This window comes from Bombina bombina, chromosome 1 (assembly GCF_027579735.1).
Source record: "Bombina bombina isolate aBomBom1 chromosome 1, aBomBom1.pri, whole genome shotgun sequence".
Lineage (NCBI taxonomy): Eukaryota > Metazoa > Chordata > Amphibia > Anura > Bombinatoridae > Bombina > Bombina bombina.
The window spans coordinates 1,101,986,459-1,102,007,494 of NC_069499.1; the positions used below are offsets into that span (position 1 = coordinate 1,101,986,459).

At 43.0% G+C, this 21,036-nt stretch overlaps 1 protein-coding gene across 1 annotated transcript in view; it reads left to right on the forward strand.

The window, feature by feature from the left end:
* PHF20 (PHD finger protein 20) overlaps positions 1–21,036 on the forward strand; it is a gene marked incomplete in the record, with an annotated part of 1,076,425 nt that overhangs the window by 920,529 nt on the left and 134,860 nt on the right. Inside the window, 1 exon segment of the mRNA XM_053696620.1 lies at positions 6,702–6,897. Coding sequence (XP_053552595.1) covers positions 6,702–6,897 — 196 coding nt within the window.

A 21,036-nucleotide genomic window follows, 5' to 3' on the forward strand; every position in this document is an offset into this window, starting at 1 on the left:
AGGAGTCTGAAAATCAGAGCAATGTTATTTAAAAATAAGCAAAACTATACATTTATTTAAAAATAAAACTTTATGGGCTTTATAAATAGATCATCTACAAAACATTTATGCAAAGAAAAAATGAGTGTATAATGTCCCTTTAATGACAATAGACGTACCTGGTACGTCAGTTGTCTAACAGAGTGCTGGAAGCGATTGCGATCGCTTCCAGCAGCTCTGAGGGTATTGCAGTGATGCCTCGATATGGAGGCATCCTGCAATACCCCTTTACAATCCTCCGATGCAGAGAAAGCCACTCTGTGGCCCTCTCTGCACCAGAGCTTCGTTGGTGGGTGGGAGCAAGGCAGGGAGGTGGGTGGGCGGCCTGCCAAGGGCCTGTGATGTGGAGGGGGGCGGGATCGGAGGCGGCAGTGTCCAGGGGCACGCACGGACGCGCGCGCGTGGGTGGCAGGCGGGCACGTGGGCACGTGAAAGGAGCGGGTGGGAACTGCTACACTACAGAAAAATGTATTTCAAAATTGGGAGAAAAGGGGGTATTTTAATGTAATAAACGATCGAAGGGTTCTGGGAGGGGGGGGGGAGCTACACTACAGAAAATGGCAAAAAAGGCCAAAAAATAATAAAAGCATTTTTTTTTTTTTTTTAATATACTGGGTACTGGCAGACAGCTGCCAGTACCCAAGATGGTGCCCATTAAGTTAGAGGGGGAGGGTTAGAGAACTGTTTGATGGGGGATCTGTGAGGTTGGGGGCTAAGGGGGGATTCTATACAGCAGCATATGTAAATATGCTATAAAAAAACAAATATACCTTTTATTTTAGTACTGGCAGACTTTCTGCCAGTACTTAAGATGGCGGGAACAATTGTGGGGGAGGGAAGAGAGCTGTTTGGGAGGGATCAGGGGGTCTGATGTTTCAGGTGGGAGGCTGATCTCTACACTAAAGCTAAAATTAACCCTGCAAGCTCCCTACAAGCTACGTAATTAACCCCTTTACTGCTAGCCATAATACACATGTGATGCGCAGCGGAATTTAGTGGCCTTCTAATTACCAAAAAGCAACGCCAAAGCCATATATGTCTGCTATTTCTGAACAAAGGGGATCCCAGAGAAGCATTTACAACCATTTGTGCCATAATTGCACAAGCTGTTTGTAAATAATTTCAGTAAGAAACCAAAAATTTTGAAAAATGTAAAATATTTTTTTATTTGAACGTATTTGGCGGTGAAATGGTGGCATGAAATATACCAAAATGTGCCTAGATCAATACTTTGGGTTGTTTACTACACTAAATCTAAAATTACCCCAAAAAGCTCCCTAATTAACCCCTTCACTGCTGGGCATAATACACGTATGTGCGCAGTGGCATTTAGCGGCCTTCTAATTACCAAAAAGCAACGCCAAAGCCATATATGTCTGCTATTTCTGAACAAAGGGGATGCCAGAGAAGCATTTACAACCATTTTTGCGATAATTGCACAAGCTGTTTGTAAACAATTTCAGTGAGAAACCGAAAGTTTGTGAAAAAATTTGTGAAAAAGTGAACGATTTTTTGTATTTGATCGCATTTGGCAGTGAAATGGTAGCATGAAATATACCAAAATGGGCCTAGATCAATACTTTGGGATGTCTTCTAAAAAAAATATATACATGTCAAGGGATATTCAGAGTCTCCTGAAAGATATCAGTGTCCCAATGTAACTAGCACTAATTTTGAAAAAAAGTGGTTTGGAAATAGCAAAGTGTTACTTGTATTTATGGCCCTATAACTTGCAAAAAAAAACAAAGAACATGTAAACATTGGGTATTTTTAAACTCAGGACAAAATTTAGAAACTATTTAGCATGGGTGTTTTTTGGTGGTTGCAGATGTGTAACAGATTTTGGGGCTAAAAGTTGAAAAAAAGTGTTTTTTTTCCATTTTTTCCTCATATTTTATTTTATTTTTTTATAGTAAATTAGAATATATGATGAAAATAATGCTATCTTTAGAAAGTCCATTTAATGGCGAGAAAAACGGTATATAATATGTGTGGGTACAGTAAATGAGTAAGAGGAAAATTACAGCTAAACACAAACACCGCAAAAATGTAAAAATAGCCTTTGTCACAAACGGACAGAAAATGGAAAAGTACTGTTGTCATTAAGGGGTTAAAGATCATATTGTTGCACTTAAGAATGTGGCCCAAGATGATTCTCAGACTGAAGGTAACGAGGGTAGCCTGTCTGCCTCTCCCCAAGTGTCACAACCAGTTACGCCCGCGCAAGCGACGCCTAGTACCTCTAGTGCGTCTAACCCTTTTACAACAAGGTTTTCTTCTCCAACCTATTGCCTGCATTATTCCTGTAACTACTGCAGCTGCTTTCTGGTTTGAGGCGCTGGAAGACTTGCTCCAGACGGAGACCTCATATGAGGAAATTATGGATAGAATTAAGGCTCTAAAGCTAGCTAATTCTTTTATCACTGACGCCGCTTTCCAAATAGCTAAGTTAGCGGCGAAAAATTCAGGTTTCGCCATTTTGGTGCGCAGGGCGCTATGGCTAAAGTCCTGGTCGGCCGATGTGTCTAAATCCAAGCTTTTGAACATTCCTTTCAAAGGGAAGACCCTATTCGGGCCTGAATTGAAAGAGATTATTTCAGATATCACCGGGGGAAAAGGCCATGCTCTCCCTCAGGACAAAGCCTTTAAAACAAAGAACAAAGCTAATTTTCGTTCCTTTCGCAATTTCAGGAACGGCCCCCTTTCGCAATTTCAGGAACGGCCCCGCTTCATCCTCTCCGGCTGCAAAGCAAGAGAGTAACGCTTCACAGCCCAAGGCAAACTGGAAACCTTACCAGGGCTGGAATAAGGGTAAACAGGCCAAAAAACCTGCAGCTGCCACCAAGACAGCATGAAGGGGTAGCCCCCGATCCGGGACCGGATCTAGTAGGGGGCAGACTCTCTCTCTCTCTCTCTCTCTCTCTCTCTCTTCGCTCAGGCCTGGGCAAGATGTACACGATCCTTGGGCATTAGAGATTGTAGCCCAGGGATACCTTCTAGAATTCAAGGACTCTCCTCCAAGGGGAAGGTTCCACATTTCTCGTCTGTCTACAGATCAGACAAAGAAAGAGGCGTTTTTACGCTGTGTAGAAGATCTACATACCATGGGAGTTATCCACCCAGTTTCAATTGCAGAACAAGGACTGGGGTTTTACTCAAACCTGTTTGTGGTTCCCAAAAAAGAAGGAACTTTCAGACCAATCCTGGATCTCAAAATTCTAAACAAATTCCTCAGTTCCATCATTCAAGATGGAGACCATTCGGACAATCTTACCAATGATCCAGGAGGGTCAATATATGACTACCGTGGATCTAAAGGATGCGTATCTGCACATTCCTATCCACAAAGATCATCACCAGTTTCTCAGGTTCGCCTTTCTGGACAAGCATTTTCAGTTTGTGGCTCTTCCTTTCGGGTTGGCCACTGCTCCCAGAATTTTCACAAAGGTGCTAGGGTCCCTCCTGGCGGTTCTAAGACTGCGGGGCATAGCAGTGGCGTCTTACCTAGACGACATCTTAATTCAGGCATCAACTTTCCAAAGAACCAAGTCTCACACGGAGATTGTATTGGCCTTTCTGAGGTCTCACGGGTGGAAGGTGAACATCAAAAAGAGTTCTCTCTCCCCCCTCACAAGAGTTCCATTCCTAGGAACCCTGATAGACTCGGTAGAAATGAAAATATTTCTGACGGAGGTCAGAAAGCTAAAACTCTTAACTACTTGCCGAGCTCTTTATTCCATTCCTCGGCCATCTGTGGCTCAGTGCATGGAGACAATCGGACTAATGGTTGCGGCAATGGACAATAGTCCCTTTTGCTCGGATACACCTCAGACCACTGCAACTATGCATGCTCAAACAGTGGAATGGGGATTATGCAGATTTGTCTCCTCAAATTCAGTTGGACCAGGAGACCAGAGATTCTCTTCTCTGGTGGTTGTCTCAGTATCACCTGTCTCAAGGAATATGTTTCCGCAGGCCAGAGTGGATCATCGTAACGACCGACGCCAGTCTGTTAGGCTAGGGTGCGGTCTGGGACTCCCTGAAAGCTCAGGGCTTATGGTCTCGGGAAGAAACTCTTCTCCCGATAAACATTCTGGAACTGAGGGCGATATTCAACGCTCTTCAGGCATGGCCTCAACTAGCGGCGGCCAAATTCTTCAAATTTCAGTCGGACAACATCACGACTGTAGCTTACGTCAATCATCAGGGGGGAACAAAGAGTTCCCTAGCGATGACGGAAGTAACCAAAATAATCAGGTGGGCGGAGGATCACTCCTGCCATCTCTCAGCAATTCACATCCCAGGAGTAGACAACTGGGAGGCGGATTTTCTAAGTCGTCAGACTTTTCACCCGGGGGAGTGGGAACTCCACCCGGAGGTATTTGCCCAGCTGACTCAGCTATGGGGCACCCCAGAGTTGGATCTGATGGCGTCCCGTCAGAACACCAAACTTCCTCACTACGGGTCCAGGTCCCGGGATCCCAAGGCTGTATTGATAGATGCTCTAGCAGCGCCTTGGTCCTTCAATCTGGCTTATGTTTTTTTTATGTCTGGTTGCCAGAATCAAGCAGGAGAAGGCTTAGTGATTCTGATAGCGCCTGCGTGGCCACGCAGGACTTGGTATGCAGACCTAGTGGACATGTCATCTGTCCCACCATGGACACTGCCAATGAGGCAGAATCTTCTAATACAGGGTCCGTTCAAGCATCCAAATTTAGTTTCTCTACGTCTGACTGCTTGGAGATTGAACGCTTAATTCTATCAAAGCGTGGGTTCTCTGAGTCAGTTATAGATACTCTGATTCAGGCTAGAAAGCCTGTCACCAGGAAAATCTACCATAAGATATGGCGGATATATCTTTGTTGGTGTGAATCCAAGGGTTACTCATGGAGTAAGATTAGGATTCCCAGGATATTGTCTTTTCTCCAAGAAGGACTGGAGAAAGGATTGTCAGCTAGTTCCTTAAAAGGACAAATATCTGCTTTGTCTATCCTGTTACACAAGCGTCTGGCAGAGGTACCAGACGTTCAAGCGTTTGCTCAAGCTTTAGTCAGAATCAAGCCTGTCTATAAACCTGTGGCTCCTCCATGGAGTCTAAATTTAGTTCTTTCAGTTCTTCAAGGGGTTCCAATTGAACCTTTACATTTCATAGACATTAAGTTGTTATCTTGGAAAGTTTTGTTTTTGATAGCTATCTCTTCTGCTCAAAGAGTTTCAGAATTATCTGCCTTACAGTGTGATTCACCTTACCTGGTGTTCCACGCAGATAAGGTAGTTTTGCGTACCAAGCCTGGTTTTCTTCCTAAAGTTGTTTCTAACAAGAATATTAACCAGGAAATAGTTGTTCCTTCTCTGTGTCCTAATCGATCTTCGAAGAAGGAACGTCTATTACACAATCTTGATGTAGTTCGTGCTTTAAAGTTCTATTTACAAGCAACTAAGAATTTCAGACAAACATCTTCCTTGTTTGTTATCTATTCTGGTAAGAGGAGAGGTCAGAAAGCGACTGCTACCTCTCTTTCCTTTTGGCTGAAAAGCATCATCCGTTTGGCCTATGAGACTGCTGGCCAGCAGCCTCCTGAAAGAATTACTGCTCATTCTACCAGAGCAGTGGCTTCCACATGGGCTTTCAAAAATGAGGCTTCTGTTGAGCAGATTTGTAAGGCAGCGACTTGGTCTTCACTGCATACTTTTGCCAAATTTTACAAATTCAATATTTTTGCTTCTTCGGAGGCTATTTTTGGGAGAAAGGTTTTGCAAGCAGTGATGCCTTTCGTTTAAAAGGTACCTGTCTTGTTCCCTCCCTTCATCCGTGTCCTAAAGCTTTGGTATTGGTATCCCACAAGTAAAGGATGAATCCGTGGACTGGATGCACCTTGCAAGAGAAAACAGAATTTATGCTTACCTGATAAATTACTTTCTCTTGCGGTGTATCCAGTCCACGGCCGGCCCTGGCATTTAAGTCAGGTAAAAAAAAAATTGTTTAAACTACAGTCACCACTGCACCCTATGGTTTCTCCTTTTTCTTCCTAACCTTTGGTCGAATGACTGGGGGGTGGAGCTAGAGGGGGAGCTATATGGACAGCTTTGCTGTGTGCTCTCTTTGCTACTTCCTGTAGGGAATGAGAATATCACACAAGTAAAGGATGAATCCGTGGACTGGATACATCGCAAGAGAAAGTAATTTATCAGGTAAGCATAAATTCTGTTTTCTCTAATTTTGCATAGGCTGTTTTCTATTTAGGACCCCCACTCCTTAATTGCTACTTTAGCTAGTAAGCATAAAAATGATATAGGTGCCATAATTAAGGTAGGGGTCAATGGTCCAATATCTAGCCATCAAACCTTTGTATATTAAACTCCAACCTATATTAAGTAGGTCTAATTTTGTTGTTTCTATGTATATGCTATGATTTTTCGTTGATGAATGATTGTCTGCAAACTACAAGACAAAGATAGATCCATATGTATTTAGGAATTAAATGTATTTTAGCTTTGTATAAAGATGATATACTTATGTTTAAGAATGGATTTGACTTTGTAACTATTGTCAGAGCAAATTTGCTGGATATGTATATGGCAATATGATTTTGTTTCCTTGTATTGCATAAGCATATTTAAAATAAATATAATTTAAAAAATAAAAATTGCTATCATTCCAGGGCAGAGGCTCAGCCTGAAGTACTGGTATGACCGAGAGTGGTTAAACAATGGTCATATGCATGGTTTGCCATTTCTGGAAGATAACTACTCCCACCAGAATGCCAAGAAAATTGTGGCTACTCATAAGCTACTGGGAGATGTGCAAAGGGTAATAGAGGTTCTTCATGGTCTTCAACTGAAGATGAGCATACTACAGTAAGTGATCTTGCACAATATTTTACTTTTTTGCTTCCAACGTTATTACATAAATCACTTTTTTCCCACTGGCTTCTATTAAACACAGTACTACAGTTCTGGGTAGGTGTTCTTACAACTCTGGGTAAGCACATTTCACCTAAACTTTTTGCTTCCTTTTTAGTTCTCTTTTTTTATTGGATAATTTAAAGAATAGAATTTTTTTTTGTCCAGCATTGTTTAAATTGTTTTACGTGTTGCCCATAGCCACATGCCTTTATGGTTTAAGCCCTATACTGCTCATAATGATTCTAAATGTATTTATTTTGTATAATGGTGACAGTCCATATGGCTCCATAACATGTGGGATATAATTCCCGCCACTAGGAGGTGGCCAAGAACCCACACAAGAGCTGGGATGCAGGTAGAAATATAAAAATGTACGGAAGTAAGTAGTAATTGTATAAAACTTACTTTATTAAAATAAATATAAAATACTAGCAACGCGTTTCTTAGCCAACCAGTGGCTGTTTCATCAACTGTTGGGTGTTGCTGATTGCCGGATATCAGTCTACTGGGTGACTGTTTTGATCCCAGTTTGCCTCTATTGCACCAAGGGAGGTGCTCCACTAAATGTGAGTGTAATTTTACCATATTATACTTCGCTTGTTCAAACAATACTCGGCCATATAGGCACCCTTGTTTTCTGTATATATCATCTACAGATTATTGAACACCTACCGGAGGTTAGTCTTTTGGGTGACTGCTATTGCTCCCAGATATTTTCCCTTCTGCACCACTAGGGGTGCCACACCAAATGTGAGTGTATACATCACATTATCATTTCTTCATTGTATCATACAATATTGGGCCATGTGGCGCTTCTGTCTTTTTGTATTGTCTACAGATCATTGATCCTGGATCGTGGCCTTGATCCTCTCACAGATAGCTGCCTTGACCTGCACCAACTACCATTCACTGGTGACATCACCATCTTTAAATAGACGTTATCACTGTTATAGACATCAATAATTTTTTGAATATTACAATATTTACTTTTTATAAGTCATTATTGTCTTCCACAAAGGTATCTAGATAAAGATACATCGCTTCTGGCTACTGTTGTGTTATACATGGTATCTAGTTTAATACATATAAATCACAAAAAAGAAGCAGCACAACCAACATATCTTCAACAGATTTATTCGTGCAAACTGCACAGTAACCAAGCCAGACCAAAAAATTGCAACATTTCGGACTTAGTCCTTAATCATGCATGATTAAAGGGAAACTGTACCCAAATTTCTCTTGTAAGGTGTATCCATTACTTGTGGGATATTCTCCTTCCCAACAGGAAGTTGCAAGAGGATCACCCACAGCAGAGCTGCTATATAGCTCCTCCCCTAACTGCCATATCCAGTCATTCTCTTGCAACTCTCAACAAGCATGGAGATAGTAAGAGGAAAGTGGTGAAATGTAGCTGTTATCTTGCTTCAATCAAAAGTTTGTTATTTTTAAATGGTACTATTTTGTCCCAGGCAGAAAAATAGAAGAATCTGCCTGTGATTTCTATGATCTTAGCAGGTTGTAACTAAGATCCATTGCTGTTCTCACACATGACTGAAGAGAGAGGTAACTTCAGCGGGGGAATGGCGTGCAGGTTATCCTGCTATGAGGTATGTGCAGTTAAGATTTTTTCTAGAAGATGTGAATGCTAGAAAATGCTGCTGATACCAAAATTATGTAAGGTAAGCCTGAATACAGTGATTTAATAGCGACTGGTATCATGCTTACTTTCTGAGGTAATACTCTTATATTTACAATATAAAACGTTTGCTGGCATGTTTAAACGTTTTTATATATACTTTGGTGATAAAACTTTATTGGGGCCTAGTTTTTTCCACATGGCTGGCTTAAATTTGCCTAGAAACAGTTTCCTGAGGCTTTCCACTGTGTTACTATGAGTGGGAGGGGCCTAATTTAGCGCTTTTTTGCGCAGTAACTTTTACAGACTGAGACATCCAGCTTCCTCCAGGAGTCCCCTGAATGCTATAGGACATCTCTAAAGGGCTCTTAGGCTTTCCAAAATCGTTTGTTGAGGAAGGTAGGCCCACAGCAAGTGGTGTGACTGTTAAAAAAAAAAAACGTGTATCGTTTTTTGATCCGTTTTTTGAACTAAGGGGTTAATCATCCATTTGCAAGTGGGTGCAATGCTCTGTTAGCTTATTATACACACTGTAAAAATTTCGTTTGATTTACTGCCTTTTTTCACTGTTTTTCAAATTCTGACAAAATTTATTTCTCTTAAAGGCACAGTACCGTTTCTAATATTTGCTTAACTTGATTTAAAGTGTTTTCCAAGCTTGCTAGTCTCATTGCTAGTCTGTACAAACATGTCTGACATAGAGGAAACTCCTTGTTCATTATGTTTAAAAGCCATGGTGGAACCCCCTCTTAGAATGTGTACCAATTGTACTGATTTCACTTTAAGCAATAAAGATCATATTATGTCTTTAAAAAATTTATCACCAGAGGAATCTGACAAGGGGGAAGTTATGCCGACTAACTCTCCCCACGTGTCAGATCCTTTGACTCACGCTCAAGGGACTCACGCTCAAATGGCGCCAAGTACATCTAGGGCGCCCATAGCGTTTACTTTACAAGACATGGCGGCAGTCATGGATAATACACTGTCAGCGGTATTAGCCAGACTACCTGAATTTAGAGGAAAGCGAGATAGCTCTGGAGTTAGACGAAATACAGAGCATACTGACGCTTTAAGAGCTATGTCTGATACTGCCTCACAATATGCAGAAGCTGAAGGAGAGCTTCTTTCTGTGGGTGATGTTTCTGACTCAGGGAAGATGATGCAACCTGATTCTGATATTTCTACATTTAAATTTAAGCTTGAACACCTCCGCGTGTTACTCAGGGAGGTTTTAGCTGCTCTGAATGACTGTGATACAATTGCAGTGCCAGAGAAATTGTGTAGACTGGATAAATACTATGCAGTGCCGGTGTGCACTGATGTTTTTCCAATACCTAAATGGTTTACAGAAATTATTACTAAGGAATGGGATAGACCAGGTGTGCCGTTCTTTCCCCCTCCTATTTTTAGAAAAATGTTTCCAATAGACGCCAACACACGGGACTTATGGCAGACAGTTCCTAAGTTGGAGGGAGCAGTTTCTACTCTAGCAAAGCGTACTACTATCCCTGTCGAGGACAGTTGTGCTTTCTTAGATCCAATGGATAAAAAGTTAGAGGATTACCTTAAGAAAATGTTTATTCAACAAGGTTTTATCCTACAGCCCCTTGCATGCATTGCTCCTGTCACTGCTGCTGCGGCGTTCTGGTTTGAGTCTCTGGAAGAGGCTTTACAGGTAGCGACTCCATTGGATGACATACTTGACAAGCTTAGAGCACTTAAGCTAGCCAATTCTTTTGTTTCTGATGCCATTGTTCATTTGACTAAACTAACGGCTAAGAATTCTGGTTTTGCTATCCAGGCGCGCAGAGCGCTATGGCTTAAATCATGGTCAGCTGACGTTACTTCAAAGTCTAAGCTGCTTAACATTCCCTTCAAGGGGCAGACCCTATTCGGGCCTGGTTTGAAGGAGATTATTGCTGATATCACTGGAGGAAAAGGTCATGCCCTTCCTCAGGATAAGTCCAAATCAAGGGCCAAACAGTCTAATTTTCGTGCCTTTCGAAACTTCAAGGCAAGTGCGGCATCAACTTCCTCTAATGCAAAACAAGAGGGAACTTTTGCTCAGTCCAAGACGGTCTGGAGACCTAACCAGACCTGGAACAAAGGTAAGCAGGCCAAAAAGCCTGCTGCTGTCTCTAAGACAGCATGAAGGAACGGCCCCCTATCCGGTAACGGATCTAGTAGGGGGCAGACTTTCGCTCTTCGCCCAGGCGTGGGCAAGAGATGTCCAGGATCCCTGGGCGTTGGAAATTATATCCCAGGGATATCTTCTGGACTTCAAGGCTTCCCCCCCAAAAGGGAGATTTCACCTTTCACAATTATCTGCAAACCAGATAAAGAGAGAGGCATTCTTACACTGTGTACAAGACGACCTAGTTATGGGAGTGATCCATCCAGTTCCAAAGGAGGAACAGGGACAGGGTTTTTACTCAAATCTGTTTGTGGTTCCCAAAAAAGAGGGAACCTTCAGACCAATTTTGGATCTAAAGATCTTAAACAAATTCCTCAGAGTTCCATCATTCAAGATGGAGACTATTCGTAGCATCCTACCTATGATCCAGGAGGGTCAATACATGACTACAGTGGATTTAAAGGATGCTTATCTTCACATTCCGATACACAAAGATCATCATCGGTTTCTCAGGTTTGCCTTCCTAGACAGGCATTACCAGTTTGTAGCTCTTCCCTTTGGGTTAGCTACAGCCCCAAGAATTTTTACGAAGGTTCTAGGGTCGCTTCTGGCGGTTCTAAGGCCGCGGGGCATAGCAGTGGCCCCTTATTTAGACGACATCCTGATTCAGGCGTCAAACTTCCAAATTGCCAAGTCTCATACGGACATAGTGTTGGCATTTCTGAGGTCGCATGGGTGGAAGGTGAACGAGGAAAAGAGTTCTCTATCCCCCCTCACAAGAGTTTCCTTCCTAGGGACTCTGATAGATTCTGTAGAAATGAAAATTTACCCGACGGAGTCCAGGTTATCAAAACTTCTAAATTCCTGACGTGTTCTTTATTCCATTCCTCGCCCTTCGGTGGCTCAGTGCATGGAAGTAATCGGCTTAATGGTAGCGGCAATGGACATAGTGCCGTTTGCACGCCTACATCTCAGACCGCTGCAACTCTGCATGCTCAGTCAGTGGAATGGGGATTACACAGGTTTGTCCCCTCTACTAAATCTGGATCAAGAGACCAGGGATTCTCTTCTCTGGTGGATATCTCAGGTCCATCTGTCCAAAGGTATGACCTTTCGCAGGCCAGATTGGACAATTGTAACGACAGATGCCAGCCTTCTAGGTTGGGGTGCAGTCTGGAACTCCCTGAAGGCTCAGAGATCGTGGACTCAGGAGGAGACACAACTTCCAATAAATATTCTGGAACTTAGAGCGATATTCAATGCTCTTCAGGCTTGGCCTCAGTTAGCAACTCTGAGGTTCATCAGGTTTCAGTCGGACAACATCACGACTGTGGCTTACATCAACCATCAAGGGGGAACAAGGAGTTCCCTAGCGATGTTAGAAGTCTCAAAGATAATTCGCTGGGCAGAGATTCACTCTTGCCACCTATCGGCTATCCATATCCCAGGTGTAGAGAACTGGGAGGCGGATTTTCTAAGTCGACAGACTTTTCATCCGGGGGAGTGGGAGCTCCATCCGGAGGTGTTTGCACAATTGATTCATCGTTGGGGCAAACCAGAACTGGATCTCATGGCGTCTCGCCAGAACTCCAAGCTTCCTTGTTACGGATCCAGGTCCAGGGTCCAAGTACAGGACCTTCTACTTCAAGGTCCTTTCAACCATCCAAATCTAATTTCTTTGAGGCTGACTGCCTGGAGATTGAACGCTTGATTTTATCAAAGCGTGGTTTCTCTGAGTCAGTCATTGATACCTTAATTCAGGCACGAAAGCCTGTCACCAGGAAAATCTATCATAAGATATGGCGTAAATATCTTTATTGGTGTGAATCCAAGGGCTACTCATGGAGTAAGGTCAGGATTCCCAGGATATTATCTTTTCTCCAAGAAGGATTGGAAAAAGGATGGTCATCTAGTTCCTTAAAGGGACAGATTTCTGCGCTGTCTATTCTTTTGCACAAGCGTCTGGCGGATGTTCCAGACGTTCAGGCATTTTGTCAGGCTTTAGTTAGAATCAAGCCTGTGTTTAAACCTGTTGCTCAACCTTGGAGCTTAAATTTGGTTCTTGGGGGGCGGAGCTAACTAGCAAGGAAAGCAGACGTATGTTCATGGAGCTCCTATACTATAACTAATTAAAGATGAGCATAAATATAACTCTCAAGTGACCCAAACTTATAAACTCTGCAGAAGTCAAGGGTATTCATGTCTGTTAACTGATTAACGAACAAAGCTTTAATAGGTGACCTACAATGTTATATCAGCCGAATCAAGGTTTGGGGCCTAGTATATTTGACGGAACAGTTCAAGTATAATCCTACTTTTGAAGAACCCTTCTTTTAATACTCGCAAAATGGATCCGGAGGTCGCACTACAAAAGTATGAGGATCGTTTCTGTGGGATCTTGGAAGACCACTTCTCAGAAATGAACTCTCTACTCATGCAGCTCCGGGAACAGTTCTTTGTCCCACATGACAAGCAAGATGGCTGTACGCAATCCCTAAGTGATCTGGAAACCTCTGTTCTCCTGAAAGCAGCTGCTGCTATTACTGAAATACGCAGGCAGAGTTTTAAGCCAAGCCGCGAGAAACGGCAAGACAGCCCAAGTGAACCAGGTCCTGAGTTTACTGCCCCGATAACTAAGCCGGTCGAGGATCCGGAGCTAGGCACCCACCGGGAGGATTGTGCGGAAGCGACGTCGCACAGGCTGATTTGTAAAGTGGAAGTAGGTCTACCGCCCTCGAGATGGGCAGATATCTGCGATTACCTAACTTTATGTCACGGAGAGACTACATGGAGCGCTTCGTCATGGCTCTGTTTTACCTTTGCTCCAGTACAGCTCTTAGGGACTGGTGTCACATCGGTCACTGGCATCGGCTAGAGGACAGCTCTTATAGGAGTACAAAACAGATCGGCTTGACATAAGAAATATGAGAGATAAGCTTCTTTGGTTTATGATTCAGGTTATCTCAAGACATTCTGTTTTTGGAACGCAATAATGGTATATGCATACCAAATGATTTGTATTACAGTTCATGTTGTCATCACTATGTTTGTCTAAGGCAGACAGGGCCCCAGCAGATACTTATAGACTCCGGGAGATATTTATGATGACTGTAATGTCGGAGGATGCATTAGTCTCCCTAGTCAGATTGGGACTCTTATTCTGATTTAAGCTGGTTATTTGTTTCTTGGTTGGTCACCTGTATCACGCAGGATATTTGTTCCATAGTCCCCCTAACTATAGCAAAATGCTCAAATTTTAGGATGTACACATTACAAATGAATACTATACAGTCTAAATCTCTCTGTAACTAATATCAGGGTCTGGCAAATATTTATCCATACTCTTATTGGTGAAAGGGTCTTTGCACTAATATTATAGTTAAATAGATATCAATTTATGTGACTTTTACTTTAACAACTCACTTTGTCATTATACCTTGTACCTTATACCTGTAAAGACCTGGAGACCAGACCTTCCAACTAGTATTCTCAGTAGGTTATCTGTCTGTTCCATTACTGTTATTATTATGTTTGTGTTCTGGTGTAAAAATTTCTACTGATATACAAGATATGTTGTTTACACCCATTCACTCGTGAGAGAAGTTCAGTAATAAGTCACAGTTACTCCCAAAGTTAACCCAACTAACATTGGAAATAATATTGCTATCATCATACACTTTCACAACCATGGTCAATACTGTATATTAGGGTTTAGTAACTCTGCTCCAGGTATGTCTCTTTTGGAGTAGGAGGTCCACATCATATATATACACTTTGGTGCGCTGAAGGACAAGAAAGTAGTACAAGTCACCTCTATGATAGTATAGATTAAGTCTATATATTTTATTCTTTTCTAGAGCCGGTCCGGTTATGTTCACCAGTCTTGTTATTAGAACCATAGCTGTATACATTACGCATAGAGACACATTAAGCCCAAGCCCTACTTTGACTGAGTATCATGGCATAGCAATGCACAACGCAACATTGAACTGAATAATAATTAGTATTCCCACCTCTATATAATACCTACTATTGAAAACCCTCACTTCCTTATTCATTATATCTACCCTCCTCCCGTTTACATGCCTAACCTACTAGCCTATTGCATAAGGTTCTAACTCTTCTCTCTCCCCCCCCCCCCCCCCCCTTCCCCTTTCTTTTCCCTATAAATCGAGCGGCTCTTGCCCGCTGTTCTTTCTATCTTACCCTAATCACTATAACCCAAATACCGTAAGCTTTCTCCTTACATCTTCCTGGAGCTAGAATTGACAGTCATAAAATATTCACAAATTGATGTACGGAGAACATCTAAACTCATATAATATAAAATGAAGTTCAATTTTCTGTAACCCAAACCTTTCACTCTAGTCACATCAAGACATGAAAACTGATCCCTTTTTTACATACTCATCACACTTTGGTGATCCCATCTCTTTTTCATACAACATCATCATAATCTGACACCCTGTCATATCACACCCATAGGCTGGCTTCTCCATTATTTATCATATTAATTTATTAGTGTGTCCAATATTAGAGCATAGACCTGATGAGTAGCGCTGTAATCTTTTTTTTTTTTTACTAATCTCATTGGATAATTTCTCCAACATAGGTGTGTCCGGTCCACGGCGTCATCCTTACTTGTGGGATATTCTCTTCCCCAACAGGAAATGGCAAAGAGCCCAGCAAAGCTGGTCACATGATCCCTCCTAGGCTCCGCCTACCCCAGTCATTCTCTTTGCCGTTGTACAGGCAACATCTCCACGGAGATGGCTTAGAGTTTTTTAGTGTTTAACTGTAGTTTTTATTATTCAATCAAGAGTTTGTTATTTTGAAATAGTGCTGGTATGTACTATTTACTCAGAAACAGAAAAGAGATGAAGATTTCTGTTTGTATGAGGAAAATGATTTTAGCAACCGTAACTAAAATCCATGGCTGTTCCACACAGGACTGTTGAGAGCAATTAACTTCAGTTGGGGGAACAGTGTGCAGTCTCTTGCTGCTTGAGGTATGACACATTCTAACAAGACGATGTAATGCTGGAAGCTGTCATTTTCCCTATGGGATCCGGTAAGCCATGTTTATTACGATCGTAAATAAGGGCTTCACAAGGGCTTATTAAGACTGTAGACTTTTCTGGGCTAAATCGATTCATTATTAACACATATTTAGCCTTGAGGAATCATTTTATCTGGGTATTTTGATATAATAATATCGGCAGGCACTGTATTAGACACCTTATTTCTTAGGGGCTTTCCCAAAGCATAAGCAGAGCCTCATTTTCGCGCCGGTGTGGCGCACTTGTTTTTGAGAGGCATGGCATGCAGTCGCATGTGAGAGGAGCTCTGATACTTAGAAAAGACTTTCTGAAGGCGTCATTTGGTATCGTATTCCCCTTTGGGCTTGGTTGGGTCTCAGCAAAGCAGATACCAGGGACTGTAAAGGGGTTAAAGTTTAAAAACGGCTCCGGTTCCGTTATTTTAAGGGTTAAAGCTTCCAAATTTGGTGTGCAATACTTTTAAGGCTTTAAGACACTGTGGTGAAAATTTGGTGAATTTTGAACAATTCCTTCATGTTTTTTCGCAATTGCAGTAATAAAGTGTGTTCAGTTTAAAATTTAAAGTGACAGTAACGGTTTTATTTTAAAACGTTTTTTGTACCTTGTTATCAAGTTTATGCCTGTTTAACATGTCTGAACTACCAGATAGACTGTGTTCTGAATGTGGGGAAGCCAGAATTCCTATTCATTTAAGTAAATGTGATTTATGTGATAATGACAATGATGCCCAAGATGATTCCTCAAGTGAGGGGAGTAAGCATGGTACTGCATCATTCCCTCCTTCGTCTACACGAGTCTTGCCCACTCAGGAGGCCCCTAGTACATCTAGCGCGCCAATACTCCTTACTAATGCAACAATTAACGGCTGTAATGGATAATTCTGTCAAAAACATTTTAGCCAAAATGAACCCTTGTCAGCGTAAGCGTGGCTGCTCTGTTTTAGTTACTGAAGAGCATGACGACGCTGATATTAATATCTCTGAAGGGCCCCTAACCCAATCTGATGGGGCCAGGGAGGTTTTGTCTGAGGGAGAAATTACTGATTCAGGGAACATTTCTCAACAGGCTGAACCTGATGTGATTGCATTTAAATTTAAGTTGGAACATCTCCGCATTCTGCTTAAGGAGGTATTATCCACTCTGGATGATTGTGAAAAGTTGGTCATCCCAGAGAAACTATGTAAAATGGACAAGTTCCTAGAGGTGCCGGGGCTCCCAGAAGCTTTTCCTATACCCAAGCGGGTGGCGGACATTGTTAATAAAGAATGGGAAAGGCCCGGTATTCCTTTCGTCCCTCCCCCCATATTTAAAAAATTGTTTCCTATGGTCGACCCCAGAAAGGGACTTATGGCAGACAGTCCCCCAAGGTCGAGGGAGCGGTTTCTACTTTAAACAAACGCACCACTATACCCATAGAGGATAGTTGTGCTTTCAAAGATCCTATGGATAAAAAATTAGAAGGTTTGCTTAAAAAAATGTGTTTGTTCAGCAGGGTTACCTTCTACAACCAATTTCATGCATTGTCCCTGTCGCTACAGCCGCGTGTTTCTGGTTCGATGAGCTGGTAAAGGCGGTCGATAGTGATTCTCCTCCTTATGAGGAGATTATGGACAGAATCAATGCTCTCAAATTGGCTAATTCTTTCACCCTAGACGCCACTTTGCAATTGGCTAGGTTAGCGGCTAAGAATTCTGGGTTTGCTATTGTGGCGCGCAGAGCGCTTTGGTTGAAATCTTGGTCGGCTGATGCGTCTTCCAAGAACAAGCTACTAAACATTCCTTTCAAGGGGAAAACGCTGTTTGGCCCTGACTTGAAAGAGATTATCTCTGATATCACTGGGGGTAAGGGCCACGCCCTTCCTCAGGATCGGCCTTTCAAGGCAAAAAATAGACCTAATTTTCGTCCCTTTCGTAAAAACGGACCAGCCCAAAGTGCTACGTCCTCTAAGCAAGAGGGTAATACTTCTCAAGCCAAGCCAGCTTGGAGACCAATGCAAGGCTGGAACAAGGGAAAGCAGGCCAAGAAACCTGCCACTGCTACCAAGACAGCATGAAAGGTTGGCCCCCGATCCGGGACCGGATCTGGTGGGGGGCAGACTCTCTCTCTTCGCTCAGGCTTGGGCAAGAGATGTTCTGGACCCTTGGGCGCTAGAAATAGTCTCCCAGGGTTATCTTCTGGAATTCAAGGGACTTCCCCCAAGGGGGAGGTTCCACAGGTCTCAGTTGTCTTCGGACCACATAAAAAGACAGGCGTTCTTACATTGTGTAGAAGACCTGTTAAAAATGGGAGTGATTCATCCTGTTCCATTAAGAGAACAAGGGATGGGGTTCTACTCCAATCTGTTCATAGTTCCCAAAAAAGAGGGAACGTTCAGACCAATCTTAGATCTCAAGATCTTAAACAAGTTTCTCAAGGTTCCATCGTTCAAGATGGAAACCATTCGAACTATTCTTCCTTCCATCCAGGAAGGTCAATTCATGACCACGGTGGATTTAAAGGATGCGTATCTACATATTCCTATCCACAAGGAACATCATCGGTTCCTAAGGTTCGCATTCCTGGACAAACATTACCAGTTCGTGGCGCTTCCTTTCGGATTAGCCACTGCTCCAAGGATTTTCACAAAGGTACTAGGGTCCCTTCTAGCGGTGCTAAGACCAAGGGGCATTGCAGTAGTACCTTACTTGGACGACATTCTAATTCAAGCGTCGTCCCTTCCTCAAGCAAAGGCTCACACGGACATCGTCCTGGCCTTTCTCAGATCTCACGGCTGGAAAGTGAACGTGGAAAAGAGTTCTCTATCCCCGTCAACAAGGGTTCCCTTCTTGGGAACAATTATAGACTCCTTAGAAATGAGGATTTTTCTAACAGAGGCCAGAAAAACAAAACTTCTAGACTCTTGTCGGATACTTCATTCCGTTCCTCTTCCTTCCATAGCTCAGTGCATGGAAGTGATCGGGTTGATGGTAGCGGCAATGGACATAGTTCCTTTTGCGCGCATTCATCTAAGACCATTACAACTGTGCATGCTCAGTCAGTGGAATGGGGACTATACAGACTTGTCTCCGAAGATACAAGTAGATCAGAGGACCAGAGACTCACTCCGTTGGTGGCTGTCCCTGGACAACCTGTCACAAGGGATGACATTCCGCAGACCAGAGTGGGTCATTGTCACGACCGACACCAGTCTGATGGGCTGGGGCGCGGTCTGGGGATCCCTGAAAGCTCAGGGTCTTTGGTCTCGGGAAGAATCTCTTCTACCGATAAATATTCTGGAACTGAGAGCGATATTCAATGCTCTCAAGGCTTGGCCTCAGCTAGCGAGGACCAAGTTCATACGGTTTCAATCAGACAACATGACAACTGTTGCGTACATCAACCATCAGGGGGGAACAAGGAGTTCCCTAGCGATGGAAGAAGTGACCAAAATCATTCTATGGGCGGAGTCTCACTCCTGCCACCTGTCTGCTATCCACATCCCAGGAGTGGAAAATTGGGAAGCGGATTTTCTGAGTCGTCAGACATTGCATCCGGGGGAGTGGGAACTCCATCCGGAAATCTTTGCCCAAGTCACTCAGCTGTGGGGCATTCCAGACATGGATCTGATGGCCTCTCGTCAGAACTTCAAAGTTCCTTGCTACGGGTCCAGATCCAGGGATCCCAAGGCGGCTCTAGTGGATGCACTAGTAGCACCTTGGACCTTCAAACTAGCTTATGTGTTCCCGCCGTTTCCTCTCATCCCCAGGCTGGTAGCCAGGATCAATCAGGAGAGGGCGTCGGTGATCTTGATAGCTCCTGCGTGGCCACGCAGGACTTGGTATGTAGATCTGGTGAATATGTCATCGGCTCCACCTTGGAAGCTACCTTTGAGACGAGACCTTCTTGTTCAGGGTCCGTTCGAACATCCGAATCTGGTTTCACTCCAGCTGACTGCTTGGAGATTGAACGCTTGATTTTATCGAAGCGAGGATTCTCAGATTCTGTTATCGATACTCTTGTTCAGGCCAGAAAGCCTGTAACTAGAAAGATTTACCACAAAATTTGGAAAAAATATATCTGTTGGTGTGAATCTAAAGGATTCCCTTGGGACAAGGTTAAGATTCCTAGGATTCTATCCTTCCTTCAAGAAGGATTGGAAAAAGGATTATCTGCAAGTTCCCTGAAGGGACAGATTTCCGCCTTGTCGGTGTTACTTCACAAAAAGCTGGCAGCCGTGCCAGATGTTCAAGCTTTTGTTCAGGCTCTGGTTAGAATCAAGCCTGTTTACAAACCTTTGACTCCTCCTTGGAGTCTCAATTTAGTTCTTTCAGTTCTCCAGGGGGTTCCGTTTGAACCCTTGCATTCCGTTGATATTAAATTATTATCTTGGAAAGTTTTGTTTTTGGTTGCAATTTCTTCTGCTAGAAGAGTTTCAGAATTATCTGCTCTGCAGTGTTCTCCTCCTTATCTGGTGTTCCATGCAGATAAGGTGGTTTTACGTACTAAACCTGGTTTTCTTCCGAAAGTTGTTTCTAACAAAAACATTAACCAGGAGATTATCGTACCTTCTCTGTGTCCGAAACCAGTTTCAAAGAAGGAACGTTTGTTGCACAATTTGGATGTTGTTCGCGCTCTAAAATTCTATTTAGATGCTACAAAGGATTTTAGACAAACATCTTCCTTGTTTGTTGTTTATTCCGGTAAAAGGAGAGGTCAAAAAGCAACTTCTACCTCTCTCTCTTTTTGGATTAAAAGCATCATCAGATTGGCCTACGAGACTGCCGGACGGCAGCCTCCCGAAAGAATCACAGCTCATTCCACTAGGGCTGTGGCTTCCACATGGGCCTTCAAGAACGAGGCTTCTGTTGATCAGATATGTAGGGCAGCGACTTGGTCTTCACTGCACACTTTTACCAAATTTTACAAGTTTGATACTTTTTGCTTCTTCTGAGGCTATTTTTGGGAGAAAGGTTTTGCAAGCCGTGGTGCCTTCCATTTAGGTGACCTGATTTGCTCCCTCCCTTCATCCGTGTCCTAAAGCTTTGGTATTGGTTCCCACAAGTAAGGATGACGCCGTGGACCGGACACACCTATGTTGGAGAAAACAGAATTTATGTTTACCTGATAAATTACTTTCTCCAACGGTGTGTCCGGTCCACGGCCCGCCCTGGTTTTTTAATCAGGTCTGATAATTTATTTTCTTTAACTACAGTCACCACGGTACCATATGGTTTCTCCTATGCTAATATTCCTCCTTAACGTCGGTCGAATGACTGGGG